Source organism: Diaphorina citri, unplaced genomic scaffold, assembly GCF_000475195.1.
Source record: "Diaphorina citri unplaced genomic scaffold, Diaci psyllid genome assembly version 1.1 scaffold4, whole genome shotgun sequence".
In the NCBI taxonomy this organism is placed as follows: Eukaryota; Metazoa; Arthropoda; class Insecta; order Hemiptera; family Psyllidae; genus Diaphorina; species Diaphorina citri.
In genome coordinates, this window is record NW_007377443.1 from 23,793 (window position 1) to 49,689 (window position 25,897).

The 25,897-nt window shown below is 39.6% G+C and overlaps 1 protein-coding gene across 14 annotated transcripts in view; it reads right to left on the reverse strand.

The window, feature by feature from the left end:
• LOC103518206 (serpin-Z1C) overlaps nt 1-21,400 on the reverse strand; it is a 45,046-nt gene extending 23,646 nt beyond the window's left edge. For all 14 annotated transcript variants that reach the window (XR_003394073.1, XR_541858.2, XR_003394080.1 and 11 more), the window contains exons 1-5: nt 21,204-21,400; nt 20,453-20,654; nt 19,957-20,174; nt 17,870-18,082; nt 2,896-3,037 (exon numbers count right to left, since the gene is read on the reverse strand). Coding sequence is in view for 11 of the 14 variants with exons in the window: in XM_026830570.1 (XP_026686371.1) it covers nt 2,896-3,037; nt 17,870-18,082; nt 19,957-20,174; nt 20,453-20,654; nt 21,204-21,395 (967 nt within the window). In the remaining 3 variants the exon portion in view is untranslated. The remainder of the gene's footprint in view (nt 1-2,895; nt 3,038-17,869; nt 18,083-19,956; nt 20,175-20,452; nt 20,655-21,203) is intronic.
• Between the last annotated feature and the right edge of the window lie 4,497 nt (nt 21,401-25,897).

Below are 25,897 nucleotides of genomic sequence, written 5' to 3' on the forward strand. Positions count from 1 at the left end.
TATATCTCTGATTGATCCTTAGCTTGAGAGCTGTCGATCGACGAGATGAATCTATGTTGTCGAGGCAGTGTGGACGGTTCTGTCGACACCTATCGATGGCCGGTCGACTATACATGGATACACCTTTAGAGTCCTAATAACTAGACCCAAAGTCAAGCAACATTAAAATCTAGGACCCTTTGAACGAACACTGGACTAAAAGAATTACCTTTTCAAACATGGATTTTAGATGATTTTTTCTGGAAATTCGATTGGTTTCGTAATGTACCGCACATTAACATGGATGAAAGAAACTTTCGTCCTACCAAGTCTAGAAGAGACGAGATACTAAACAGACTCTTGGCGCCACAACATTACAAGAGACGAAATCAATATTGTCCTAAATGTGTTCATTTTCAGGAAGGGCAGTTAGGGGCAATGGCCTCGAAAGAGATAAATTAATGTTACCTACCTACCTATCTACCTAACTACGTATTAGTGCAAAAGCCGTAAACAAAAATGGATCCACGTACTTGCAAAAAACAAAAAATGGACCCACGTTAAGAATTCAATCCTAATTTATGACATCAGTGTGTATTAGGTTAGTTTAGGCTACATCTACATTATAGCGGTAGGTATACCTTGCTATTTACTCAAGAAGACTGTTTGAACTCTCTTTAGAGGCTAAATTCTTCCTACAAGGATCTCCACATTTTCTATTTGCAACTGCTTAGGATTCAAGAGTTTGCACTGAGAGTCATCGGAAAATAGTTACCTAGATAGTGGGTAATTGGGTATAGGTACCTATCTAAAATGGTTTCCAAAATTCCACACCACTGAAATATTAAATCATCTCTTCTTTCTCAAATTTAACTTTTCACATATTCCGCATCAAAACGTAGAAATATATGAACAACAATCAGGAAGAATAAAATTACTGCCTGCATCGAGGTGCGAAAATTAATGGGCAGCTAAAACCAAGGTAGCTACGGGATAATTAACCTTACCTTGAACAAATTAACCACACACAATCGAAACAATTACAGAAATGCTTCAAAAACCACAGAGCGAATAATTTCAACTCGAAAACTACCAACAATGCCGGTTGATTTATTTCACACAATTTTTCTTCACAATAAAAAGATGACTGGGCAACTATTCTTGTACTTTTATATTAGATTTTGCTATTTCTTTCGTCGAATGAGTCACAAATAGAAAGATTACAAAGGGAACAAGTAACAGACATGTATGGAAACTAATTGTTTGATACAGATGTGATGCATGCAGTTGGATATTCCAAGAGGCACAAATAGCATTAAATCATAGGGGCTGTTGGACAGGAACAAGCCCGTATGTAATCCTACTCTAAATCAGACACAATATCCTCTATGAAAGAGGTTAAGCTCTCTAAAATCGGCTTTGATTGTCGGTGATTAATACAAAAAGAACACTTCCTTTTTTACATCGATTTCCGTTAAATAGGAACCTTCTTAAAGTGCTAAAACAAATAAAACCACCTTCACAGCATGCAAATCGGAACAAGTTTGCAAGAAAGCGAGCAAAATATACTGCACACAACAATAAAACTAGTGCACCTTAAGAATTTCCGTCAAACAATTTATTGACAATACGTTTAGTGTCAATTCTATTGATAGTGTGCGGACGCCTTTAAGATTTTCGACAGACAATATTGCATCCCTGGTAGATATCGAAAAGGCACACAAGTATATTTCACCTTGGAATATAATCTCGATTATAAATGAAGCATGCGTAGAAAATGGTCATATGTAGTGAGGAGAAATAGGTCAAACAGTATACCTAGCATGTAGATTGTAGACATTAAGGATAGAAACCGATATTAGATGATTAACTAAACTAAGTAGAAAGTTATCTGGATGGTGATGGTAAAACAGAACCGAAACACTGATGATAGGGTGAATTAACTTGGAAATTTGGAAAAATCTAAATTTCGGCAAGCAACTTTACAAAAAAAAATCTGCAAAGTTCCAACACACATACATAACTATAACATTGCATAAAACATTAGCATCTCATTTTCAGAGACCGTTCTTCAAATATTTGAAAAGGGGGAGAGAAATTGTGTCTAAAGGCAGAAACACACCACGTGAGCTCACGTGACGTAAGGGTAGTGTGTTTCTACCTTAACATCACGTTTCGAATTTAGGGTGTGTCCACACTGCTTCGACAACATAGAATCACCTCGTCGATCGACGGCCGGTCGACTATGTGTGGACACAGTTTCAAAGACAAGTGAGGTTTTGACGACGAATCGGCACTGTTTGGGTTCAAATTTCAAACACACCCCGAACCAAATCTTACAAAAGAAGAGAACCAAAACACCACAGACTCATGCTCAAGCAACCCCAGAGGCGGAGGGTAAGTAATGAAAAGGGCAGTGACTTACCAGTGGCAGCTGCAGCCCATTAACTTGGAAATTTGGAAAAATCTAAACCCCCACAAAAACACAAATGTGAAAAAAAAGGCCAAGTTCCTATCCAAAAATGTCGGCCTATAAAAGTGGTGAGCATTTCAATTTGGCTCACGGAGACGGACAAGAGTAAGACCACGAGGTTGAGAACCACTGAAATCACAACAGAAAAACTGAATTAAATTGAGCGAATTTATTCTCAGGTCAAGTTGCTAAGATGGACAGTACGAATACGAACTGAGATCAATCCAGGATCGAGGTATTTAACTTACGACAGTAACCTGTGTTGTCCTTACAGCAGTTTCAAAGACAAGTGAGGTTTTGACGACGAATCGGCACTGTTTGGGTTCATATTTCAAACACACCCGCAATTAATCTTACGAAAGAAGAGAACCAAAAACACCACAGACTCATGCTCAAGCAACCCCAGAGGCGGAGGGTAAGTAATGAAAAGGGCAGTGACTTACCAGTGGCAGCTGCAGCCTCAGTTCCCTCTTCATTCACCTCGATGAATGCCTTCTGTATAACCTCGCTGATAAGGAGAGGCTCTTTGTTCTTGGTCATGAGAGAGAAGTCGGCATTGGAAGAGAATGCCACTTCCATACCCAACTGAAAACATGGAACATGTTGGCATTTTCAATCAAATCTCAAATACTTTAATTAGACTTATGGTGGATTTCACCAACCTTGTTTCCAGCCTCAAACAGCCCGTTAGCTTAACAGCCCTGTTAATCATAGAAGAGCTCTGGAGGTAGCTAAGAGGTAGAGGTTAATAAAAAAAAAGATGTCCTAATGTTTATGATCGTGTGGCCAAGTTATATCCAGGATCAGTTTCATTCAGTTCAATCCTAGATCAACGTTTCAACGGTAAGCTCCATAAAAAAGAGGACTTCAAACCTTTTTCAATTCAATTATCGACATTAGTTGAATGGGTAAGATTTCAACCGTTTTTTGGCGGTTTTCACCTATACCGACTAAACTGTTAGAGATATTCTAAAAGTTAGGGTAAAAGAACACTCAAACAAGCATCATTCAATAGAATAAGGAAAGTCGTGTGATGTTCACACCAGATTTTTTACATTATTATTTTCCCATGTTTCAGAATCTGGCCGCCAATAAGAAAGAGAACGCCATTATATCTCCGTTCAGTCTCCACGTGGTTCTCGGTTTGGCCTCGTTTGGGGCCGCGGGTTCCACAGCAGAGGCCATGATGAAGGGCCTTCGTATCAAACATTCGGAAACCCTGCTCAAGGACTACAAGGGCATCATTGATCAACTGAGCAAGGTAAATGAAACCCTTAGGCTCATTTTGTGTAATCATAAAAAAGTTACTTGTAATTGAAATGTAAGCTAATGTTCAGCTACCATTCATGGAAGAACATCATGGATTTCATAAATTAATTAATTTCTTCTTCCTGCCCTCTCTTCCACTTCGGGACGATAAGACCTCCGTTGTTGGTTGTCTCTATCAATCCACATAAAAAAAAATAAGTTCATGCCCGATTTTATTTCACGTAGCTATGACACAACTGTTACTCGTGTGGTCTGTGTCGTAGCATGCCCATCCCGTAGTATGTCTCTCATCAGATGGTCAAAAAGAGACACACTACTTTCCGTTTCGGTGCCTCTGCGAGCCTAGTTAGCTTGGAGGGTAGCGTGCCTGCCTCGTAAACGCTAGGTCGAGGGTTCTGTTCCCGTCCGGGGCGAACTTTATCCCGTGTTTTCTTTCCTCCTCAGAGTCCCGAACTTAAGATCGCCAACAAAATCTACTTCGCCAAAGACATCGAACTGAATCCAGCATACCAGACACAGGCCGTAGATAATTTCAACTCTGAACTAGGCAAAGTAGATTTCTCTCAGCCCCCAGCTGCAGCCAAAGAAATGAACGACTGGGTCTCCAATCATATGTCAAACTTGTAGGTGAGAAAAGTGAATTTTAATTGAACGTACTGATATTGTTGGTTTTGGGGGCTGGAAATTTCTGGCTCAGAAGATATTTAAATTTGATCTGGCTGAGATATCAGTCAAATCAAACCTACATTTGGACTATTACCTTTACCTCCAACCTCCAAGGAGGTAAAAGAGTAAAACAGATGGGGATAAAGCAACAACAGGTGTCGTACCACACGAAACTAATTAAGGTGTGTTCAAACAAAGTCGACCGGCCTTCGATCGACGAGATGAATCTATGTTGTCGAGGCAGTGTGGACGGTTCTGTCGATGGCCGGTCGACTATATGTATATGGATACACCTTTAGAGTCCTAATAACTAGACCAAAAGTTAAGCAACATTAAAATCTAGGACCCTTTGAACGAACACTGGAATAAAAGAATTACCTTTTCAAACATGGATTTTAGATGATTTTTTCTGGAAATTCGAGTGGTTTTGTAATGCACCGCACATTAACATGAATAAAAGAAACTTTCGTCCTACCAAGTCTAGAAGAGACGAGATACTAAACAGACTATTGGCGCCACAACATTACAAGAGACGAAATCAATATTGTCCTAAATGTGTTCATGTTCAGGAAGGGCAGTTAGGGGCAATGGCCTCGAAAGAAATAAATTAATGTTACCTACCTAACTACGTATTAGTGCAAAAGCCGTAAACAAAAATGGATCCACGTACTTGCAAAAAACAAAAAATGGACCCACGTTAAGAATTCAATCCTAATTTATGACATCAGTGTGTATTAGGTTAGTTTAGGCTACATCTACATTATAGCGGTAGGTATACCTTGCTATTTACTCAAGAAGACTGTTTGAACTCTCTTTAGAGGCTAAATTCTTCCTACAAGGATCTCCACATTTTCTATTTGCAACTGCTTAGGATTCAAGAGTTTGCACTGAGAGTCATCGGAAAATAGTTACCTAGATAGTGGGTAATTGGGTATAGGTACCTATCTAAAATGGTTTCCAAAATTCCACACCACTGAAATATTAAATCATCTCTTCTTTCTCAAATTTAACTTTTCACATATTCCGCATCAAAACGTAGAAATATATGAACAACAATCAGGAAGAATAAAATTACTGCCTGCATCGAGGTGCGAAAATTAATGGGCAGCTAAAACCAAGGTAGCTACGGGATAATTAACCTTACCTTGAACAAATTAACCACACACAATCGAAACAATTACAGAAATGCTTCAAAAACCACAGAGCGAATAATTTCAACTCGAAAACTACCAACAATGCCGGTTGATTTATTTCACACAATTTTTCTTCACAATAAAAAGATGACTGGGCAACTATTCTTGTACTTTTATATTAGATTTTGCTATTTCTTTCGTCAAATGAGTCACAAATAGAAAGATTACAAAGGGAACAAGTAACAGACATGTATGGAAACTAATTGTTTGATATAGATGTGATGCATGCAGTTGGATATTCCAAGAGGCACAAATAGCATTAAATCATAGGGGCTGTTGGACAGAAACAAGCCCGCATGTAAAAGATTTGATGATGAATGAGATACTTACCCCATAAGGCAGCTCAAGCATCTTGAAACCATCTTCCCCAGCCTCCTCATACATATAGAACGAATCCTTGACAAACATAAGAGGAACTTGCACACTGTTCGTGTCGTCTAAATAGAATGGGCCGTCTTTAGTAGCCTCTGGTTTGAAGGGTACGGTCCATTTGCCTTTGAAGTGGATAGCGTTGATCAGAACCAGTTTTGTGGAGGCATCCAGACTATCTGTAAAGAAAACGGGAAATACATCCATTAGGTACCCGATATGTTGTTGTTTTATTAATGCAAAGGAATTGATCATTGGGTCATGTTCCTACTAATATCCATTTCCCGATATTCGTATCACAATTTTGTGCTTACTTTTCACAGCCATTTGTTCGCGGTTCTTATATATGTAAATCCTGTGGTTTAGAGCCATAACTACCAGTCAATACCAAATAATTACGAGAATAGATATCATAAAATAGCAGATTTACACTCACTAGCACTAGTGGTACTGAAAGAAGCCTAATAAATGCTTAAAAAAAAAAAGGTTTGATAGAAGGAACTGTAACTGCTAAGACCTTATCGTCCTGAAATCGAAGAGACAAAGGAAGACAGGAGAGGAGAAAGCTAGCCGTTCCGAGAACGAACATTATCCGTTCAGGATAAAATCCACCCCGTGTGGGCATTAAACCCGCGGCCTAGCGCTTACAAGGTAGACGCGCTACCAACCAAGCTAACTGACCTGACAAATTCCCTAATGAACTACATATGTAGATAATATCGGATAGGTTTAAGTGAATACGATTCGGAAGCTCGAAAAAATTCACGAGTCAACTGCCCCCTTTTTACCAATGCTAGTTATCAAAAATCAATAATTTATTAGTCATTGCTCTTATCAGAGTTATCACCTTGATGATTTATCAGTAGGTACGCCCATGTTACCCAACCTACATGTAGGTACCTACATAAATATAGGTATTGTCGATGGGTACCTACTTTAGGACCCCATAACACATTTATGTGGTAGTTACTTTTGACATGACTCAACTAGGTTATTAAAAGAGACAACTTGCAACTGCGACGTACATTTCAGTGCTTCAAACATTAAAGTAATGGTAGGTGTCACCAATAGAACAGTTGCGCTTACATGGGTGATGTTTCAAAGTCATAGAGCAGGAAAAGTGAGGACCAACGGAATTTTTCTTTTTCTCCTACAACCTCTAGATCCCGAGATAAATCGATTTAAAAATACCGGTAAATCGTGAACTTTGACGTCACGGCATACGCTCCCGTAGGCGATGACGAATAGAATAGAATATACCTTGTTTATCCTGCTCGAATGAGACTAAAAAGTCCCTTTACCCCAGCAGTCTAAACAAGGTCTCGTGAAATGAGTTTGTGCGCATACGGCGTACGTTTCGCATACTGCTCCTCCGCAAGCACGCTTGCATACTGGCGCACAGGCAACACATAAATGAGTTTGTGCGCATACGGCGTACGTTTCGCATACTGCTCCTCCGCAAGCACGCTTGCATACTGGCGCTACCTAGCGAGGCAACTGCCTGAAGTCTGACGTCACACATCTTTGAACTCTTTCATTAGAACGGAAAATGAAAATTGAATTTTCGACCTTTTACAGTTATGGAGTTTTGACCTCAGATTTGGATTTTTCCCAAATTTTTACATAGGAATCGACCATTTATTTATAATTTTTACCCATTATTTTGACTTCAGATTTGGATTTTTCATTACTTTTTACGTAGGAATCGACCATTTATTGATAATTTTTACCCATTTGCAACTGCTCCATTATTACATGGTATTGTTGTTGAACAAATATCTGAATATTTACTCACATTTTTTTTTTTTTTTTTTTTTTTTGTTTTGAAAGAGGGACCTGTAACAACGGAGGTCTTATCGTCCCGAAATCGACAGAGGTCAGGATAGGAGAAAATCAACCTTTCCGAAAAGGAACTTTATCTGTTTAGGATAAACCCCGCTTACAAGGTTGAAGGATAATAAATTGAGGGGCGCGCAGCAAGAAGGGCAAATGTAGCAAAATCGCGTTTTCGGGGCATCGCATTTAAAGTTTTTCCTACTAATTACAAAATTGTTTGTTTACAAAAGGATTTTTTCGTGTAACTTCGTGAAAAATCGAGATAATTTTTTCTGTGCTGTGTAGAGAACAAAATTCCGCGTCGAATAAGCCTGTATACGCAAAAAGGGCAAAAGTCGACTTTTGACCTTCTTGCTGCGCGCCCCTCAATTTCAATAAAGTAGATAATACTTTTTAGCAATCAATAAAGAAATATTACTATACCTAACATGTTGATATTTAAATATTTATCATTGGCTTGTTTGTTTATCTATTTTCACATTGGCATGTGATAAGCTTTAGCCCTTTTATATTTAAACAACTAAGTACCTACCTACTCTATTTTTATATTCGCCATACCTGAAGTACACACACGAGGACTTTTAACACTGATATGAGTTAATTAATAGTAAAGGAGGCATAGTAATGCTGAGATACCCACTAAAGTTGTGAAGAAGCTCTCTGCTTTGCTAAAAAAAATTCATGATTTTTACATACTTCGTAAAAAAAGTACTATTACCTACCTTAACCTATTATGTTATGTAGCTATCAACCATGACTAGAAATAGTCCATAATGACCAGAGCGGGTTAACAGTTGGGATTTTCCCTATTGCTTGAATGACCTTCGGTAGAATGAAATGAGGAAATTTCAAATTTAACTGTGTATCAAGAAGATGTTTTCATGTTCTATAATGAGGTTTGATAATAGAGTTCCTAAAGTTATTATTGAAAGCCTAGTTGGCTTGGATGGTAGATGGTTTGCCTTGTAAGCTCTAGGTCGCGGGTTTGATTCCAGCGTCCTTACAGGGCTGAGTGTACCTGAATTATTTTTCTGCCCTGTTGAAAATCGAACCTACAACCTACCTTATGAAAATCAAGGTACAAGCCGTTCGGATTGCAATGAATTTTGAACTTTTTTGTCAAACTTGTAGGTGAGAAAAGTGAATTTTAATTGAACGTACTGATATTGTTGGTTTTGGGGGCTGGAAATTTCTGGCTAAGAAGATAGTTAAATTTGATCTGGCTGAGATACCAGTCAAATCAAACCTACATTTGGACTATTACCTTTACCCTTGACCTCCAACCTCCAAGGAGGTAAAAGAGTAAAAACAGATGGGGATAAAGCAACAACAGGTGTCGTACCACACGAAACTAATTAAGGTGTGTCCAAACATAGTCGACCGGCCTTCGATCCGATTCCAGCGCGGGGCGGATTTTATCCTCAACGGATAATATTCGTTCTTGGAAGGTCTGACTTTGCCCTATCCTGCCTTCCTTCTCTTTTCGATTTCGGGACGAGAAGACCTTGGCAGTTACAGTTCCCTCTATCAAGCCTCTTTAAAATAAAAGTTATAAATCTTATTCACTTATCCAGTTGACTCAGGAGCTCTTTGTCAATTTAAAAGAATTCCAGAAGATTTACAAGAGGTTTGATAGAGGGAACTGTAACTGCTGAGGTCCTATCGTCCCAAGATCGAAAGGAGAAGGAAGACAGGATAGGAGAAAAAGCCAGCCGTTCCGAGAACGAGCATTATCCGTTCAGGATAAAATCCGCCCCGGGCGGGAATCGAACCCGCCCCCTAGCACCTACAAGGCAGTCGCGCTACCAATCTTATGATTCCAGCGCGGGGCGGATTTTATCCTCAACGGATAAGATTCGTTCTTGGAAGGTCTGACTTTGCCCTACCCTGCCTTCCTTCTCTTTTCGATTTCGGGACGAGAAGACCTTGGCAGTTACAGTTCCCTCTATCAAGCCTCTTTAAAATAAAAGTTATATGCGTATGTGGATATGCTTATGAATGGCGTGTATGTGTGTGTGATGTGTATGGGCGTAGGATCTGGTAAGGGTCAACATTTGTTGACTAGAACCTTCCTCTCCGTCTACCGTCTCTCTTTTTCCCCTTACTTACTTACTTACTTACTTACTTACTTTCCGTGTCCTCTTCTTTCTCATCAAATCTTTCTTCCCCAGTAATTTGAGACGTAAATTGCCCTCTCGTTTGCCGCAAGGAGATCTGCGTGGGTGCATGTCGTCTCCATTTGGCCGCATACCAGGAGATGTTCATGCGTCTGCTCACTGCCGCACCCGCAGGTTGCATCCTCTTCGTACCCCCATAGCTTTTTGTTATATTTGCAGCAGGAGACTCCGGACCGAAGGCGATTTTTATGTAGCCATCAACCGTGACTAGAAATAGTCCATAATGACCAGAGCGGGTTAACAGTTGGGATTTTCCCTATTGCTTGAATGACCTTCGGTAGAATGAAATGAGGAAATTTCAAATTTAACTGTGTATCAAGAAGATGTTTTCATGTTCTATAATGAGGTTTGATAATAGAGTTCCTAAGGTTATTATTGAAAGCCTAGTTGGCTTGGATGGTAGATGGTTTGCCTTGTAAGCTCTAGGTCGCGGGTTTGATTCCAGCGCGGGGCGGATTTTATCCTCAACGGATAAGATTCGTTCTTGGAAGGTCTGACTTTGCCCTACCCTGCCTTCCTTCTCTTTTCGATTTCGGGACGAGAAGACCTTGGCAGTTACAGTTCCCTCTATCAAGCCTCTTTAAAATAAAAGTTATAAATCTTATTCACTTATCCAGTTGACTCAGGAGCTCTTTGTCAATTTAAAAAGAATTCCAGAAGATTTACAAGAGTTTTGATAGAGGGAACTGTAACTGCTGAGGTCCTATCGTCCCAAGATCGAAGGGAGAAGGAAGACAGGATAGGAGAAAAAGGCAGCCGTTCCGAGAACGAGCATTATCCGTTCAGGATAAAATCCGCCCCGGGCGCGAATCGAACTCGCCCCGGGCGGGAATTGAACCCGCCCCCTAGCACTTACAAGGCAGTTGCGCTACCAACCAAGCTAACTAGGCTGGCAAATAATTTGAAGCCACAAAATTTGGCTGATTTTGGTGTACCCGTGACCTCAAGGTCAGAAGATAACAATTTTATTGTTTTTTTGGGCAAATCCATCGTACGATATGAAAACTAAATGTTATCACTTTCCTTCTTGATGTAATTTCTTATCGGTTATCGCTCGGTGAATTTTCTCAAAACAAGACCAATTAAAATGAAAGGTGTTATCTTGTGGCCTTGGGGTCACGGGTTCACCAAATCAGCCAAATCTTGTGACTTCAAATTATTCTGTATGTCCCATTATTACCTGACAGGAACACCTGATCAGGTCCGCCTGTCAGGTCTATCTGACAGTGAGTGGCTGGTCTAAGTTAGACAACGTTGCGTGGTTGATAGGTATCAGGAATGGATCACTGCCTTTATGTATAATAATAATAATAATAATATCTAATAATAGTGCTTATTTATACTGCTCGCAAAGGACTGAGAAGTCCCTTTACTCCAGCAGTAAGGCTACTACTATTATTGTGGTCAAATTCTCAAATTATATTGAGGATAAAATTCCATACCTCGGCTGGGATTGAACCCACGCCCTCCTGTTTACCAGGCGAGCGCCTTGACCACTACACCACCGAGGCAGGTTGTGCTTGGTTAATATACGGATGAGTGCCCATCTGGACCATCGCTTACTGCTGGCTTTTCCAACTCAGGCTGAGGTTAATGTGAGTAGGCGAGTAACTTGTCACCGAATGGTGAGAATAAAACCCCCGTCACTTAAAAACATAGCAGTGCTTTTTCTCGGCATGCAAGTGCTCAGATATAAGTAGTGTAAATGCAAGTATCAATTATTATTAAATATGTTTATATTAGACATCCTAGGTTATAAAGTTATGAAATAGGTAACTACAAAACTTATTGCCTTTATATGATACAATGGATACACGTTCCGGTTTTGATCTTATCCGACTCGAGATTCGTCCATCTCCGTGGACTTTTTCAAGGAATAGCACCGCCATCATCGTCAGTTTCCTTGAAAAAGTCCACGGAGATGGACGAAACTCGAGTCGGATAAGATCGAAACCGGAAAGTGTATCCATTGTATCATATAAAGGTAATAAGTTTTGTAGTTACCTATTTCATAACTTTGCAAGTATCAAATCAAAATCATGAATTCTTTGTGGTAAAGCAGAGAGCTTCTTTACAACTTTTGTGGGTATCACAGCTTCACAGCATTACCAAGTGCCTCCTGTACTTTTAATTCTTATCTACTCGTATCATCATTTTACAATGGTAATACCGCCACTGGTCGCTACTCGTTTAAAGTAGCTACTCAATTGTCTTCACGAGGATGAGCACCCCTAATTCCAAGCACAGAGACGAAAACTTCGACCCCGCCGGGAATCGAACCGATCTCCTCTCCTCGTGAAGACAATTGCAAGCCTCGTGATACTCACTCGGCCACGGAGGTGGCTGTGTAAATACAAATATTTGTCTACATTTCTCGCAACTTATTTTTATTGAAATACAACTAGAATCCAAAACGTGTGCTCAGCGAAAATTTGTACGGAAAAAGCAAAAAAAAAAAAAATAAACCTACTACTGTCCACAGTTCCACACTCCAATGCCGTGACACCAAATTTGTCCAAGTTTAATTTTGTATACCTGCAAAACTCATCCCAAAATTCGGGATTATAAGACGGGTTCCTGTACATCCCATCCAATAACCTTTGTAAAGGAACGGGAGGAGAAAAAAAAATATATGAAAGACCCAAAATAAACCAATAACTCTACATACCCATAGTTTTTGGTGGTGCCATTTTCGTTTTATTTCTCAACGTCTACACCAAATTACGACACCAAAAAAATAGTTAATTGAAATAATAGTAATAAAAATATTAATTATATAATAGAAAATCGCGCACACGGAAAAACGAAAGACGTATCACTTCAAGGAACGCGGACCTCGGTTCACTTGCAACTGAAATCAAAACTTGGAACTTAGAACCTCTCTGACTTCGAGGTTCGCTCCTCTTCATGGCTTGACCTATGAGGGAGCACAATAATTCCCAGACGGAGCGGAACAGCACAATTCTTTAATTATTATTGGTATTTTTCATGGCATATTATTAATATTAAATCATGAAAGCTACCTCCGTGGCCGAGTGGATATCACACTAGGCTAGCACGCCAGAGGCCCCGGATTCGATTCTTGGCGGGGTGTGTGCTCACCGAAAATTTGTAGGGAAAAAGCAAAAGGAGATAAACCTACTACTGTCCACAGTTCCACACTCCAATGCTGTGACACCAAATTTGTCCAAGTTTAATTTTCTATACCTGCAAAACTCATCCCAAAATTGGGGATTACCTATAAGACGGATTCCTGTACATCCCATCCAATAACCTTTGTAAAGGAACGGGAGGAGAAAAAAAAAATATGAAAGACCCAAAATAAACCAATAACTCTACATACCCATAGTTGTACGTGGTGCCATTTTCGTTTTATTTCTCAACGTCTACACCAAATCACGACACCAAAAAAACAGTTAATTGAAATGATAGTAATAAAAATATTAATTATAATAGAAAATCGCGCACACGGAAAAACGAAAGACGCATCACTTCAAGGAACGCGGACCTCGGTTCACTTGCAACTGAAATCAAAACTTGGAACTTAGAACCTCTCTGACTTCGAGGTTCGCTCCTCGTCATGGCTTGACCTATGAGGGAGCACAATAATTCCCAGACGGAGCGGAACAGCACAATTCTTTAATTATTATTGGTATCTTTCATGGCATATTATTATGATTAAATCATGAAAGCTACCTCCGTGGCCGAGTGGATATCACACTAGGCTAGCACGCCAGAGGCCCCGGATTCGATTCTTGGCGGGGTCGAAGTTTTTTTCGGCTCTGCGCTTGAGTTCGGGGTGCACTCAGCCTTGTGAGGACGATTGAGTAGCTACTTTAATCGAGGCGGCATTACCGGTGTAAAAAGATTGATGATGAATGAGAATTGAGAGTAAAGGAGGCAATTAGTAATACTGTGTTACTGTGGTAGCCACAAAAGTTGTCGTGAGGACAATTGAGTAGCTACTTTAATCAAGGCGGCATTAACGGTGTAAAAAGATTGATGATGAATGAGAATTGAGAGTAAAGGAGGCAATTAGTAATACTGTGTTACTGTGGTAGCCACAAAAGTTGTGAAAGCCAGCCTAGTTAGCTTGGTTGGTAGCGCGTCTGCCTTGTAAGCGCTGGGCCGCGGGTTCGATTCCCGCCCGGTGCGGATCTTATCCTGGACGGATGTTTGTTCTCGGAACGGCTGGCTTTCTCCTATCCTGTCTTCTTCTCTCTTCGATTTCGAAACGATAAGACCTTCATGATTTGATTTGATTTTTTTGATACTAGTATGCTCGTTGTCAAGTTAATAACAAGATATAGGGATTCTTAGATGTTGTCAAGTTGTCAGTGAGGTTTTGATTGATTGACTCGTCCTTTGCAAAGTGTCGCCTGTCGTTGTGGGTCTCCATAGTTATTCTAATTATAGTTGGATTGAGAAGATAGTAATTTCATATCAAATCGTAAAACATTTGGGTCCCAGATTGAATTAAGTTCCCTGTTAGACTATCACAAGGAGAAAGAGCGGTTCCCAAACTTTTTTTTTCTAAGCGGCCCCTTTTTTTTAATTGTGAACGCTTCGCGGCCCCTTTACTATTACGTGATCTTCCCGGGGGTCGCGAAGTCCTTTACGGCCCCCCTGGACCCCAGTTTGGGAATCACTGAGATAGAGGAGACAGAGAGTACACGTGAGAGGATGAGCAGGGGAGGGAGATCACGTGAAAGAAAGAGAGAAAGAGAGAAAGAGAGAGAGAGAGAGAGAGAGAGAGAGAGAGAGAGAGAGAGAGAGAGAGAGAGAGAGAGAGAGAGAGAGAGAGAGGAGGTGATGGAATGGGTGAGGAGCGGAGGGAAGAGAGAAAGAGGGGGACAGGGAGACAGGGATAAAGAAAGAGAGGGAGGAAGGGAAAGAGAGAGAGAGAGAGGGGCGGAGAGGAGAGAAAGGGAAAGAAAGAGAGAGGCAGAAAGAGGAAGGGAGAGAGAGAGAGAGAGAGAGAGAGAGAGAGAGAGAGAGAGAGAGAGAGAGAGAGAGAGAGAGAGAGAGACGTTAATAATAGACTGTTGAATGGAAAGTAACCACTGGGGAAGGTTGACCTCCGAAGCGTTCTCTACCACTTAACCCTTAGAGCTCTGTTATATGGTCGAAATCTCAATTTAGAACAAAATTCCATGCCGCGGTTGGAATTGAACCCGCGCCCTCCTGTTTATCAGCCGAGCGGCTTGATAATATCGAGGCAAGTTCTTTGTTCGAGAGGTAACCCAGCAAAAAGACATGGTAGTTTAACAGATTTTAGCTTTAGCACCATTCATTTTAACTGGGTACCATTGGACAATTGGAAAATGATGTGTGTACATTAAGGAAGCCCAAACTTATTTACCCACCTGTCTCTCACTACATATGACTATTTTCTATGCATGCTTCATTTATAATCGAGATTATATTCCAAGGTGAAATATACTTGTGCGCCTTTTCGATATCTACCAGGGATGCAATATTGTCTGTCGAAAATCTTAAAGGCGTCCGCACACTATCAGTAGAATTGACAATAAACGTATTGTCAATAAATTGTTTGACGGGAATTCTTAAGGTGCACTAGTTTTATTGTTGTGTGCAGTATATTTTGCTCGCTTTCTTGCAAACTTGTTCCGATTTGCATGCTGTGAAGAAAGCGTTTTGAGATAAATGGAGTCAAAGTTTAGGAATAGTCAAAGTTTCAATAGAGATAGCCATTTTGATTTTACTCTCATTTCAACACTTAAGTTAGCAACCAATTAAAAAGTTATTTTTTTATTTATTTGATTACACGCTAAGCATCACGGCCATGTGTGAGTCCAATTAAAAATTAAAAATAAGATCTTTTCATGCTGTTTCCAACGATATACAATACTCAAATAGTCAATTTTCGGACTTAGTCCGCTCTGCCTCTTACCCATTCAACTAATGTCGATAATTGAATTGAAAAAGGTTTGAAGTCCTCTTTTTTTATGGAGCTTACAGTTGAAACGTTGATCTAGGATTGAACTGAATGAAACTGATCCTGGATATAACTTGGACACACGATCATAAACATTAGGACATCTTTTTTTTTATTAACCTCTACCTCTTAGCTACCTCCAGAGCTCTTCTATGATGTGGTAAAAATTCTCATATAAATGAATATAAAATGCCTCGGCTGGGATTGAACCTGCGCCCTCCTGTTTTGAGAAGTACCTAGCGCCCCGTGTCTTTGACACTTTGACCTTGCGCAAGGTGAACAAGGATTTGGTCACAACCCAAGACATTGCCTAAGGCAGTGCCCATCCCAACGCATCCACAGTAGGGGGGCAAACACCATTGCTTACTGGGTCACCCAAAATCACAGGCAAATGTTTGTCTTAAACCCATTTTCATTTAACAACAAGGTTTTATCGACCTTTGCACGGTGCCGGTGGCGTAGTGGTTAAGATGCTCGTCTGGGAAACGGCACTTTTTTACTTTCCTTACCCTATAGGAAGGAAAGTAATGTAATCGGGTGAAAATTCCGATGTTCAGTTTTTTAATCAGTTTTTCCAAGAAATGTGGACACAAAAAGAGACTTTTAGCGTAACAGAATGATGAATAAAGTTTAAGAATAAATAAAAACTTCATGATTATAAGCAATGCACAGAATGTATAGACTAAAGAAGAAAAATAGAACCTTCACCCGGTATAAACAAATGTTTACAAAGAGAACCTGCTTCTTAGCAGCATACTATTGGCTGACTGCTTACTGGGTCACCCAAAATCACAGGCAAATGTTTGTCTTAAACCCATTTTCATTTAACAACAAAGTTTTATCGACCTTTGCACGGTGCCGGTGGCGTAGTGGTTAAGATGCTCGTCTGGGAAACGGCACTTTTTTACTTTCCTTACCCTATAGGAAGGAAAGTAATGTAATCGGCTGAAATTTCCGATGTTCAGTTTTTTAATCCGTTTTTCCAAGAAATGTGGACACAAAAAGAGACTTTTAGCGTAACAGAATGAACAGAGTTTAAGAATAAATAAAAACTTTATGATTATAAGCAATGCACAGAATGTATAGACTAAAGAAGGAAAATAGAACCTTCACCCGGTATAAACAAATGTTTACAACGAGAACCTGCTTCTTAGCAGCATACTATTGGCTGAGGTAAATCATATTATGCTAATGTGTGTCCATTAGGTATTAGACAGGTGGGTAAATAAGTTTGGGCTTCCTTAATGTACACACATCATTTTCCGATTGTCCAATGGTACCCAGTTAAAATGAATGGTGCCAAAGCTAAAATCTGTTAAACTACCATGTCGTTTTGCTGGGTTACCTCTCGAACAAAGAACTTGCCTCGATATTATCAAGCCGCTCGGCTGGTAAACAGGAGGGCGCGGGTTCAATTCCAACCGCGGCATGGAATTTTGTTCTAAATTGAGATTTTGACCATATAACAGAGTTCTAAGTGTTAGGTGGTAGAGAACGCCTCGGAGGTCAACCTTCCCCAGTGGTTAGTTTCCATTCAACAGTCCATTATTAACGTTTAACAAATGCCAATATGATTTTATAATCAGTCCCAAAAATGACTACCGAGATCTCGTAGTTCGAGGGTCGCTGGTTCGATACTTACCCAGTACACATCCTTGGTGAAGTCATTGTTAGCGGCGCTAACAGCGGTATTCAAAGCTTCAGACATTTCAATTGGGCTCACGGATACGGACAAGAGTAAGACCACGAGGTTGAGAACCACTGAAATCACAACAGAAAAACTGCAATAAATTGAGCGAATTGATTCTCAGGTCAAGGTGCTAAGATGAACAGTACGAATACGAACTGAGATCAATCCAGGATCGAGGTATTTAACTTACGACAGTAACCTGTGTTGTCCTTACAGTAGCTTGAGAATGAATCATTACGATTTTTAAATAAATCTCACCTTTTTACATAGATCGTTCATTTCCCAGGTGCTTTCAATTTTGAATCGCGGCAGAGTGACTTCAACTTCAGTCTTGAATGTGCTCTTCACAATGTTGCCAAACTTCTCGGCAAAGCTCTCGCTATGCTGGAACAGTTTCTCTTCCAGTGATGCCAAACCGTCGCGTTTGTTCGGGAGGAAGATGTGCATCGAGAAGTGCTGCTCGTCTTTGGACTGTGAGATTTGAGAGAAGAAAGAGGATCAAGTTAGAGAGAAGAAAATTCACCTACAATTTGCAGTGACTGGGAATGGAAACTCGAAATTCTATCTTAAGCAGCGCATATCAATGGCATTCCAGCGTAGTAATGCGGCATCAGTGTTGGGAACATTACCCTCTGGACAGTACCTGGCGGAGATTTATACGGTAGGATTTTAATTTATACGTATCCGTTTTTAATAAATTTTAGGTTAAACTTGTAGTTAGTAATTGAAGGAACGAAGTGAACTCCAAGTTTATCGGCAATTTTTCATTAATTTGTCTGTATGATTGTTCCACCATAAATTGTGAACAGTTAGTCCGCTCTGGATTAAATTTTGGCAACCCACACAAAGGATATCTCGGTAGATTTCGCCTCGATCGGGACTTTGAGGGGATATATGGGCTCTTTTTCTAAGTTCTAAAATTTCTGAACTACTTTTAATATTCTCTAATGAACAAGGAAGTGCATTGTACAACAAAGTCCAAGATCTGATATGGAGTTCTTATGTACCTCTGAAATGTAAGAGAGCGCTCTAGGCTCTTTTTCTGAGTTCTAAAATTTCTGAACTACTTTTAATATTTTCTAATGAACAAGGAAGTGCATTGTACAACAAAGTCCAAGATCTGATATGGAGTTCTTATGTACCTCTGAAATGTAAGAGAGCGCTCTTCACAACATATTTTGTCCCAATCATCACATATGCTGCAGAGACGTGGGTTATGAAGAGGAAGGATGAGAGTAGACTCCAAGCTGCTGAAATGCGCTTTGTACGAAGTATGAGCAGCGCATATCAATGGCATTCCAGCGTAGTAATGCGGCATCAGTGTTGGGAACATTACCCTCTGGACAGTACCTGGCGGAGATTTATACGGTAGGATTTTAATTTATACGTATCCGTTTTTAATAAATTTTAGGACAGCGCATATCAATGGCATTCCAGCGTAGTAATGCGGCATCAGTGCTGGGAACATTACCCTCTGGACAGTACCTGGCGGAGATTTATACGGTAGGATTTTAATTTATACGTATCCGTTTTTAATAAATTTTAGGTTAAACTTGTAGTTAGTAATTGAAGGAACGAAGTGAACTCCAAGTTTATCGGCAATTTTTCATTAATTTGTCTGTATGATTGTTCCACCATAAATTGTGAACAGTTAGTCCGCTCTGGATTAAATTTTGGCAACCCACACAAAGGATATCTCGGTAGATTTCGCCTCGATCGGGACTTTGAGGGGATATATAGGCTCTTTTTCTGAGTTCTAAAATTTCTGAACTACTTTTAATATTTTCTAATGAACAAGGAAGTGCATTGTACAACAAAGTCCAAGATCTGATATGGAGTTCTTATGTACCTCTGAAATGTAAGAGAGCGCTCTTCACAACATATTTTGTCCCAATCATCACATATGCTGCAGAGACATGGGTTATGAAGAGGAAGGATGAGAGTAGACTCCAAGCTGCTGAAATGCGCTTTGTACGAAGTATGATCAGGAAAACAAGGAGAGATAGAGTAAGAAACGAGGAATCAAGAAGAATAGTGGGTGTAGAAAAAGTACAGGAAAGAATTGAGAGATCGAGATTACAATGGTACGGCCATATGAGAAGACTAGATGAAAATAGAATACCTTCAAGAATGTTTCATCTGGAAATGGAAGGGAGAAGACGAAGGGGTCGCCCGAGACTGCGATGGATAGATATGATCCGTAAAGATATTGAAAAAAGTGGTTTAGATCCAACAACTGTAATTAACGAAGACAAGTTCAAAGATAGAACATGGTGGAGAGGCTTTGTTCACAGTCGACCCATTTCTGGTACGACTTGAGATTTGATGATGAATGAGATACTTACCCCATAAGGCAGCTCAAGCATCTTGAACCCATCTTCCCCAGCCTCCTCATACATATAGAACGAATCCTTGACAAACATAAGAGGAACTTGCACACTGTTCGTGTCGTCTAAATAGAATGGGCCGTCTTTAGTAGCCTCTGGTTTGAAGGGTACGGTCCATTTGCCTTTGAAGTGGATAGCGTTGATCAGAACCAGTTTTGTGGAGGCGTCCAGACTATCTGTAAAGAAAACGGGAAATACATCCATTACCCGATATGTTGTTGTTTTATTAATGCAAAGGAATTGATCATTAGGTCATGTTCCTACTAATATCCATTTCCCGATATTAGTATCACAATTTTGTGCTTACTTTTCACAGCCATTTGTTCGCGGTTCTTATACTCGCGTTCCGAGAACGAAAGCAGACGCGCTACCCTCCAAGCTATGTAACTAGACTGAACTTGCTATTCTATCCTCTCGTTAGAACGCGGCTTAAATTGCTATAAAGTCAAATTACCAGCTTTGATGAGATCCTTGATCTTGTCGTTGGTATGATTGGAGACCCAGTCGTTCATTTCTTTGGCTGCAGCTGGGGGCTGAGAGAAATCTACTTTGCCTAGTTCAGAGTTGAAATTATCTACGGCCTGTGTCTGGTATGCTGGATTCAGTTCGATGTCTTTGGCGAAGTAGATTTTGTTGGCGATCTTAAGTTCGGGACTCTGAGGAGGAAAGAAAACACGGGATAAAGTTCGCCCCGGACGGGAACAGAACCCTCGACCTAGCGTTTACGAGGCAGGCACGCTACCCTCCAAGCTAACTAGGCTCGCAGAGGCACCGAAACGGAAAGTAGTGTGTCTCTTTTTGACCATCTGATGAGAGACATACTACGGGATGGGCATGCTACGACACAGACCACACGAGTAACAGTTGTGTCATAGCTACGTGAAATAAAATCGGGCATGAACTTATTTTTTTTTATGTGGATTGATAGAGACAACAAACAACGGAGGTCTTATCGTCCCGAAGTGGAAGAGAGGGCAGGAAGAAGAAATTAATTAATTTATGAAATCCATGATGTTCTTCCATGAATGGTAGCTGAACATTAGCTTACATTTCAATTACAAGTAACTTTTTTATGATTACACAAAATGAGCCTAAGGGTTTCATTTACCTTGCTCAGTTGATCAATGATGCCCTTGTAGTCCTTGAGCAGGGTTTCCGAATGTTTGATACGAAGGCCCTAAAATGAACCTAAGGGTTTCATTTACCTTGCTCAGTTGATCAATGATGCCCTTGTAGTCCTTGAGCAGGGTTTCCGAATGTTTGATACGAAGGCCCTTCATCATGGCCTCTGCTGTGGAACCCGCGGCCCCAAACGAGGCCAAACCGAGAACCACGTGGAGACTGAACGGAGATATAATGGCGTTCTCTTTCTTATTGGCGGCCAGATTCTGAAACATGGGAAAATAATAATGTAAAAAATCTGGTGTGAACATCACACGACTTTCCTTATTCTATTGAATGATGCTTGTTTGAGTGTTCTTTTACCCTAACTTTTAGAATATCTCTAACAGTTTAGTCGGTATAGGTGAAAACCGCCAAAAAACGGTTGAAATCTTACCCATTCAACTAATGTCGATAATTGAATTGAAAAAGGTTTGAAGTCCTCTTTTTTATGGAGCTTACCGTTGAAACGTTGATCTAGGATTGAACTGAATGAAACTGATCCTGGATATAACTTGGCCACACGATCATAAACATTAGGACATCTTTTTTTTTTTTTTTTTTAACCTCTTAGTTCGGAGTTCCCCTAATAGAACGTACCCAACGTCTTGCTAAAATACCCTTCTTCTCTATTTTTTCTTATCACAATCACTTTCACAATGTCTCTACTACTACCTATCATTACCTGTTGTTTTTTACTTTATTGTCACTCTCTACTACCACCTATTAATTTACATTTACCTTTTTTTTTCTAGTTAAGCAAGGTCTTTTTACTGAATTGTTAGTTATATGTATTATTCTTTAACCCATCAAATATACGAGGCCTTGTTTAGACTGCTGGGGTAAAGGGACTTTTCAGTCCTATTCGGGCAGGATAAACAAGGCCTATTCTATTATTTCTATTCTACCTACGCGTTTTCCTGGTAAGAAAGTATAATAAAAGTAGAGACTTGAAAAATGACTCCCCCTTCAGAAACCTCACTAAATATCAAGCTGAAAAAACTACGCCCGCCGTCTAGCCTTCTTGAAAGTTCTCTGACGCTCTAGTCTAGGATTTCACTACGAACAAGCCCGTGATTATACCGATCTAGAGGTCTTCACAATCCTATTGCCTCGGTGGTGTAGTGGTCAAGGCGCTCGCCTGGTAAACAGGAGGGCGTGGGTTCAATCCCAGCCGAGGTATGGAATTTTATCCTCAATATAATTTGAGAATTTGACCACAATAATAGTAGTAGCCTACTGCTGGAGTAAAGGGACTTTTCAGTCCTATGCGAGCAGTATAAATTAGAGGTCTTCACAATCCTATTATGTAATAACTTCACCACCCTACCGATAATTCCTTGGTCCATACGTCACTGATGTGAGTAGACATAATGATTACCTAACTAGTCAAACATACGGGTCATCACTGCAACAAAGCTTGTCACCGAATATTGTCTTATTGTTGAATCGTTAAGCATAAATCGACCCGTAATAACTTCACCACCCTACCGATAATTCCTTGGTCCATACGTCACTGATGTGAGTAGACATAATGATTAACTAGTCAAACATACGGGTCATCACTGCAACAAAGCTTGTCACCGAATATTGTCTTATTGTTGAATCGTTAAGCATAAATCGACCCTGTTCAAATATAGTTAACACAGAAATACGTCGCTCTCCTTCCCCCCCACTTCTCTTCAGATCTGTTCTCATATCTAGATGAACCATGGGCTCCTTGAGATAAACAAGTCAGCCTAGTCAGCTTGAAACGTAGCACGTATGCCCTGAAGACGCTAAGTCGCGAGTTCGATTCCCGAGGCGAACTTTATCCTCAACAGATAAGGTTCGTTCTTGGAACGGTTGGCTTTCTCCTATCCTGTACTCTGGCTTCGATTTCGAGATCTGTCTTTCTCGATCGTAAGGTGCTCTGAACCCTCATCCATTTTACTGTAGGGTTCATACGATTCTAATGAAATTTGTCGAAAATGTTAAACACAACAGATAGAAAGAGAGGAAATACATTAGTTTGATTCCTATAGGATATAGGATAAGGAAAGAAGGGAAGTAAAAAGAGACGTCGCCGGAAATCGAACCTGAGAACTCTGAAGTGCAAGCCTAGTGTGGTACTACCATTCAGCTACCGACATGATCTTGTTCAATGTCTAGTTAATTATTTATCAGTGATAAGATATCGGAAAGGTGAAAGGTTTAAATGGGGGAAAAACAAAGAATTAAAGTAAAAGTTGGCAGATTATAGATGATCTAACTGCATAACTGCATCAAGGTCAAAAGGTTCCATGGGATGTTTGCCAGGAACTGTTTATTTTTGTTTTCTTCTTCTCTTCTTCCAACTAGAAATCTATATCACATTTTATGATATGCCAATAACAGTGTTTAGTTGATAAGAAATGAGATTAATAAAAATCATGTAAGTATCTGAGATACATACCTATTGGCTATAATTATAACCAATAAAAATAAAGTGTCAGTAAATTAAATAAATTAATTTAAGAAGAAAAAAAGATATGTATTACCACACTCCTAAATAGGTAAGAAATAATAATTGACATACCCAAGGCACAACAGGCAATCAACTTGGGCACTTTATCTCCATCCAACAGACAATAGCTTGTAGCTGAGTGACAGTAGAAGAAGAGGTGGAAATTGGTTGTAAGTGCAGAATATTGGAAAACTAGTGAATATTCTAGAGTTGTGATTACTTTGACATAAGTTACCTGAAATCACACAAGGGAAGGTGGTTTAGTATTCAAAAAAACAAATGAAAATGGATGAAAAGATAATGAACAATACAAAAGAAATAGAATAAAGGTACTTAATACAAAGGAATAGAAGCAAGAATAAAACACTTTTTCTTCTTGACTGTCTGGAAACTGATTAGGCTAAAAATGTAGACCCTAGGCAAAAGGGCCCTATGGAATATTGGAATTTTATTATGAAGTTATGGACAAATAATACCTATACTTGTAATACATACCTAGTTTAGCTATTAAATGCTTTGGAGCTGTTTAAATAGGTACTTAACTCTCTTTTTTTTACAAAAAAAAAAAAAAAAAAAAATTTTACAGAGGGAACTGAAAACAAATTTTAAAAAAAAAAAAAAAAAAAAAAAGTTTGACAGAGGGAACTGTAACTGCTAAGGTCTTATCCTCCCAAAATCAAAGAAAGAAGGAAGACAATATAGGAGAAAGCCTGCCGTTCCAAGACCAAACATCATCCCATCAGGATAAAATCCACTGGATGGGGGTACAAACTGAAGTGAAGAGGAAGTGTCAAGGGAGCAGGGGTGCTTGTATTTTCAGTAAATATTAAATAACAAAAGCTTAGCTGTGCTGTGTCCCCAGACATGACCTAAAGCTGGGTAATTATGCAGAAGTCACATCCGTGGAGAAGAAAAGCTCCTTTTTGTATTCAACCTAACCCTATAATAACCCAAATCACTGCTCTAATTGTGAAAACTCCTTTCGTTTAACCTAACTCTATAATAACACTGGTCACTGCTCATTTGTGCCAGTTCCTTTGGTAGAAATATTCCACGGACGTGACTTCTGCACAAGTACCTAAAGCAATGCCCCCCAGGTAGGTACAGTACAATACCTAGCCCCCTCGTAAAATATCTGGGGGGCCAGGGCTGAGGTAGGTACTCACCAGAACTATTGCAGAATTGTCCTTGTCAATCAGTTAAAAATTATATCTAATGCAATGTGTGGGCTGAATGAGCTGAAGAGAGGTACCACTAGGCAAATTCAACAAAATGAAACAGAGTAAACTGAGTACCTACTGACAATTCACTGTACATAGGTACCTATGTAGTTCTTAGTAGCAATATTGCACTATGGATAAATCAGGCCCTGGGGATATCCGGCAAAATTCGTAGAATTTTGATGACGCTTCTTTTTTTGCCTGCGTAAAAACTGGAGATTCGCAAAAATTTTGAATTTGAAATTTGGATTTTGGTGCCAAAAATGATTATCGGTCGAGGAGGTAAAAAACTGATGGACAACTTCCGAAAAAAGTGCAGCAGAAAAAAAAATCAGGGGTTCCCAAAAATTGTTCCTAAAGTTGAATGATTTTATATCATCGTTATTTTTTATTTAGGTATTTTTTATTATTATTTTAGCATGTTTAACTTTAAATTTAAATATTTTTGGCACCTTCGTCCTTCATACCTATTTTTTTTAATAGGTACAGAGAATATGAATATGTATTTGGAAAAAAATAAAACTTGAGAGAGTAGCAAGATTTTGGAAATCCCTGTAAAAGTTACTCTCTGTGATGGCTGTGTTCACACGAAAGCTCTCCATGTAATGTGAAGCCAGCCATCTATTTTCATATAGTAGAAATCGAAAAAAAAAAGTCATCAAATTTTTTTATAGGCGATTAGGCGGTCTACTTTTTGCTGTTTCTGTCTTTCTGTTTCTGAATTTGGAGTATTTTGGAGTGATTGGACTGCTATAACGGAGTCTGTCTTGTACGTGGAATGCTCATATTCTAGTTAAAAAAAAGGTATTATTTGAGCAAGAAAAAAGTCATCAAATTTTTTTATAGGCGATTAGGCGGTCTACTTTTTGCTGTTTCTGCAGTGATGTTACGCGTACGATTATAGTCGTATTTGTACGACTTTTTCACCCTATTGTACGACGTACGACTGAGAGATCCTGTCGTAAGATGAAGATATGCAAAATGTAAGTGTACGACTATTTTGTGTAAAATACGACATTTTCAACAGTTTGGT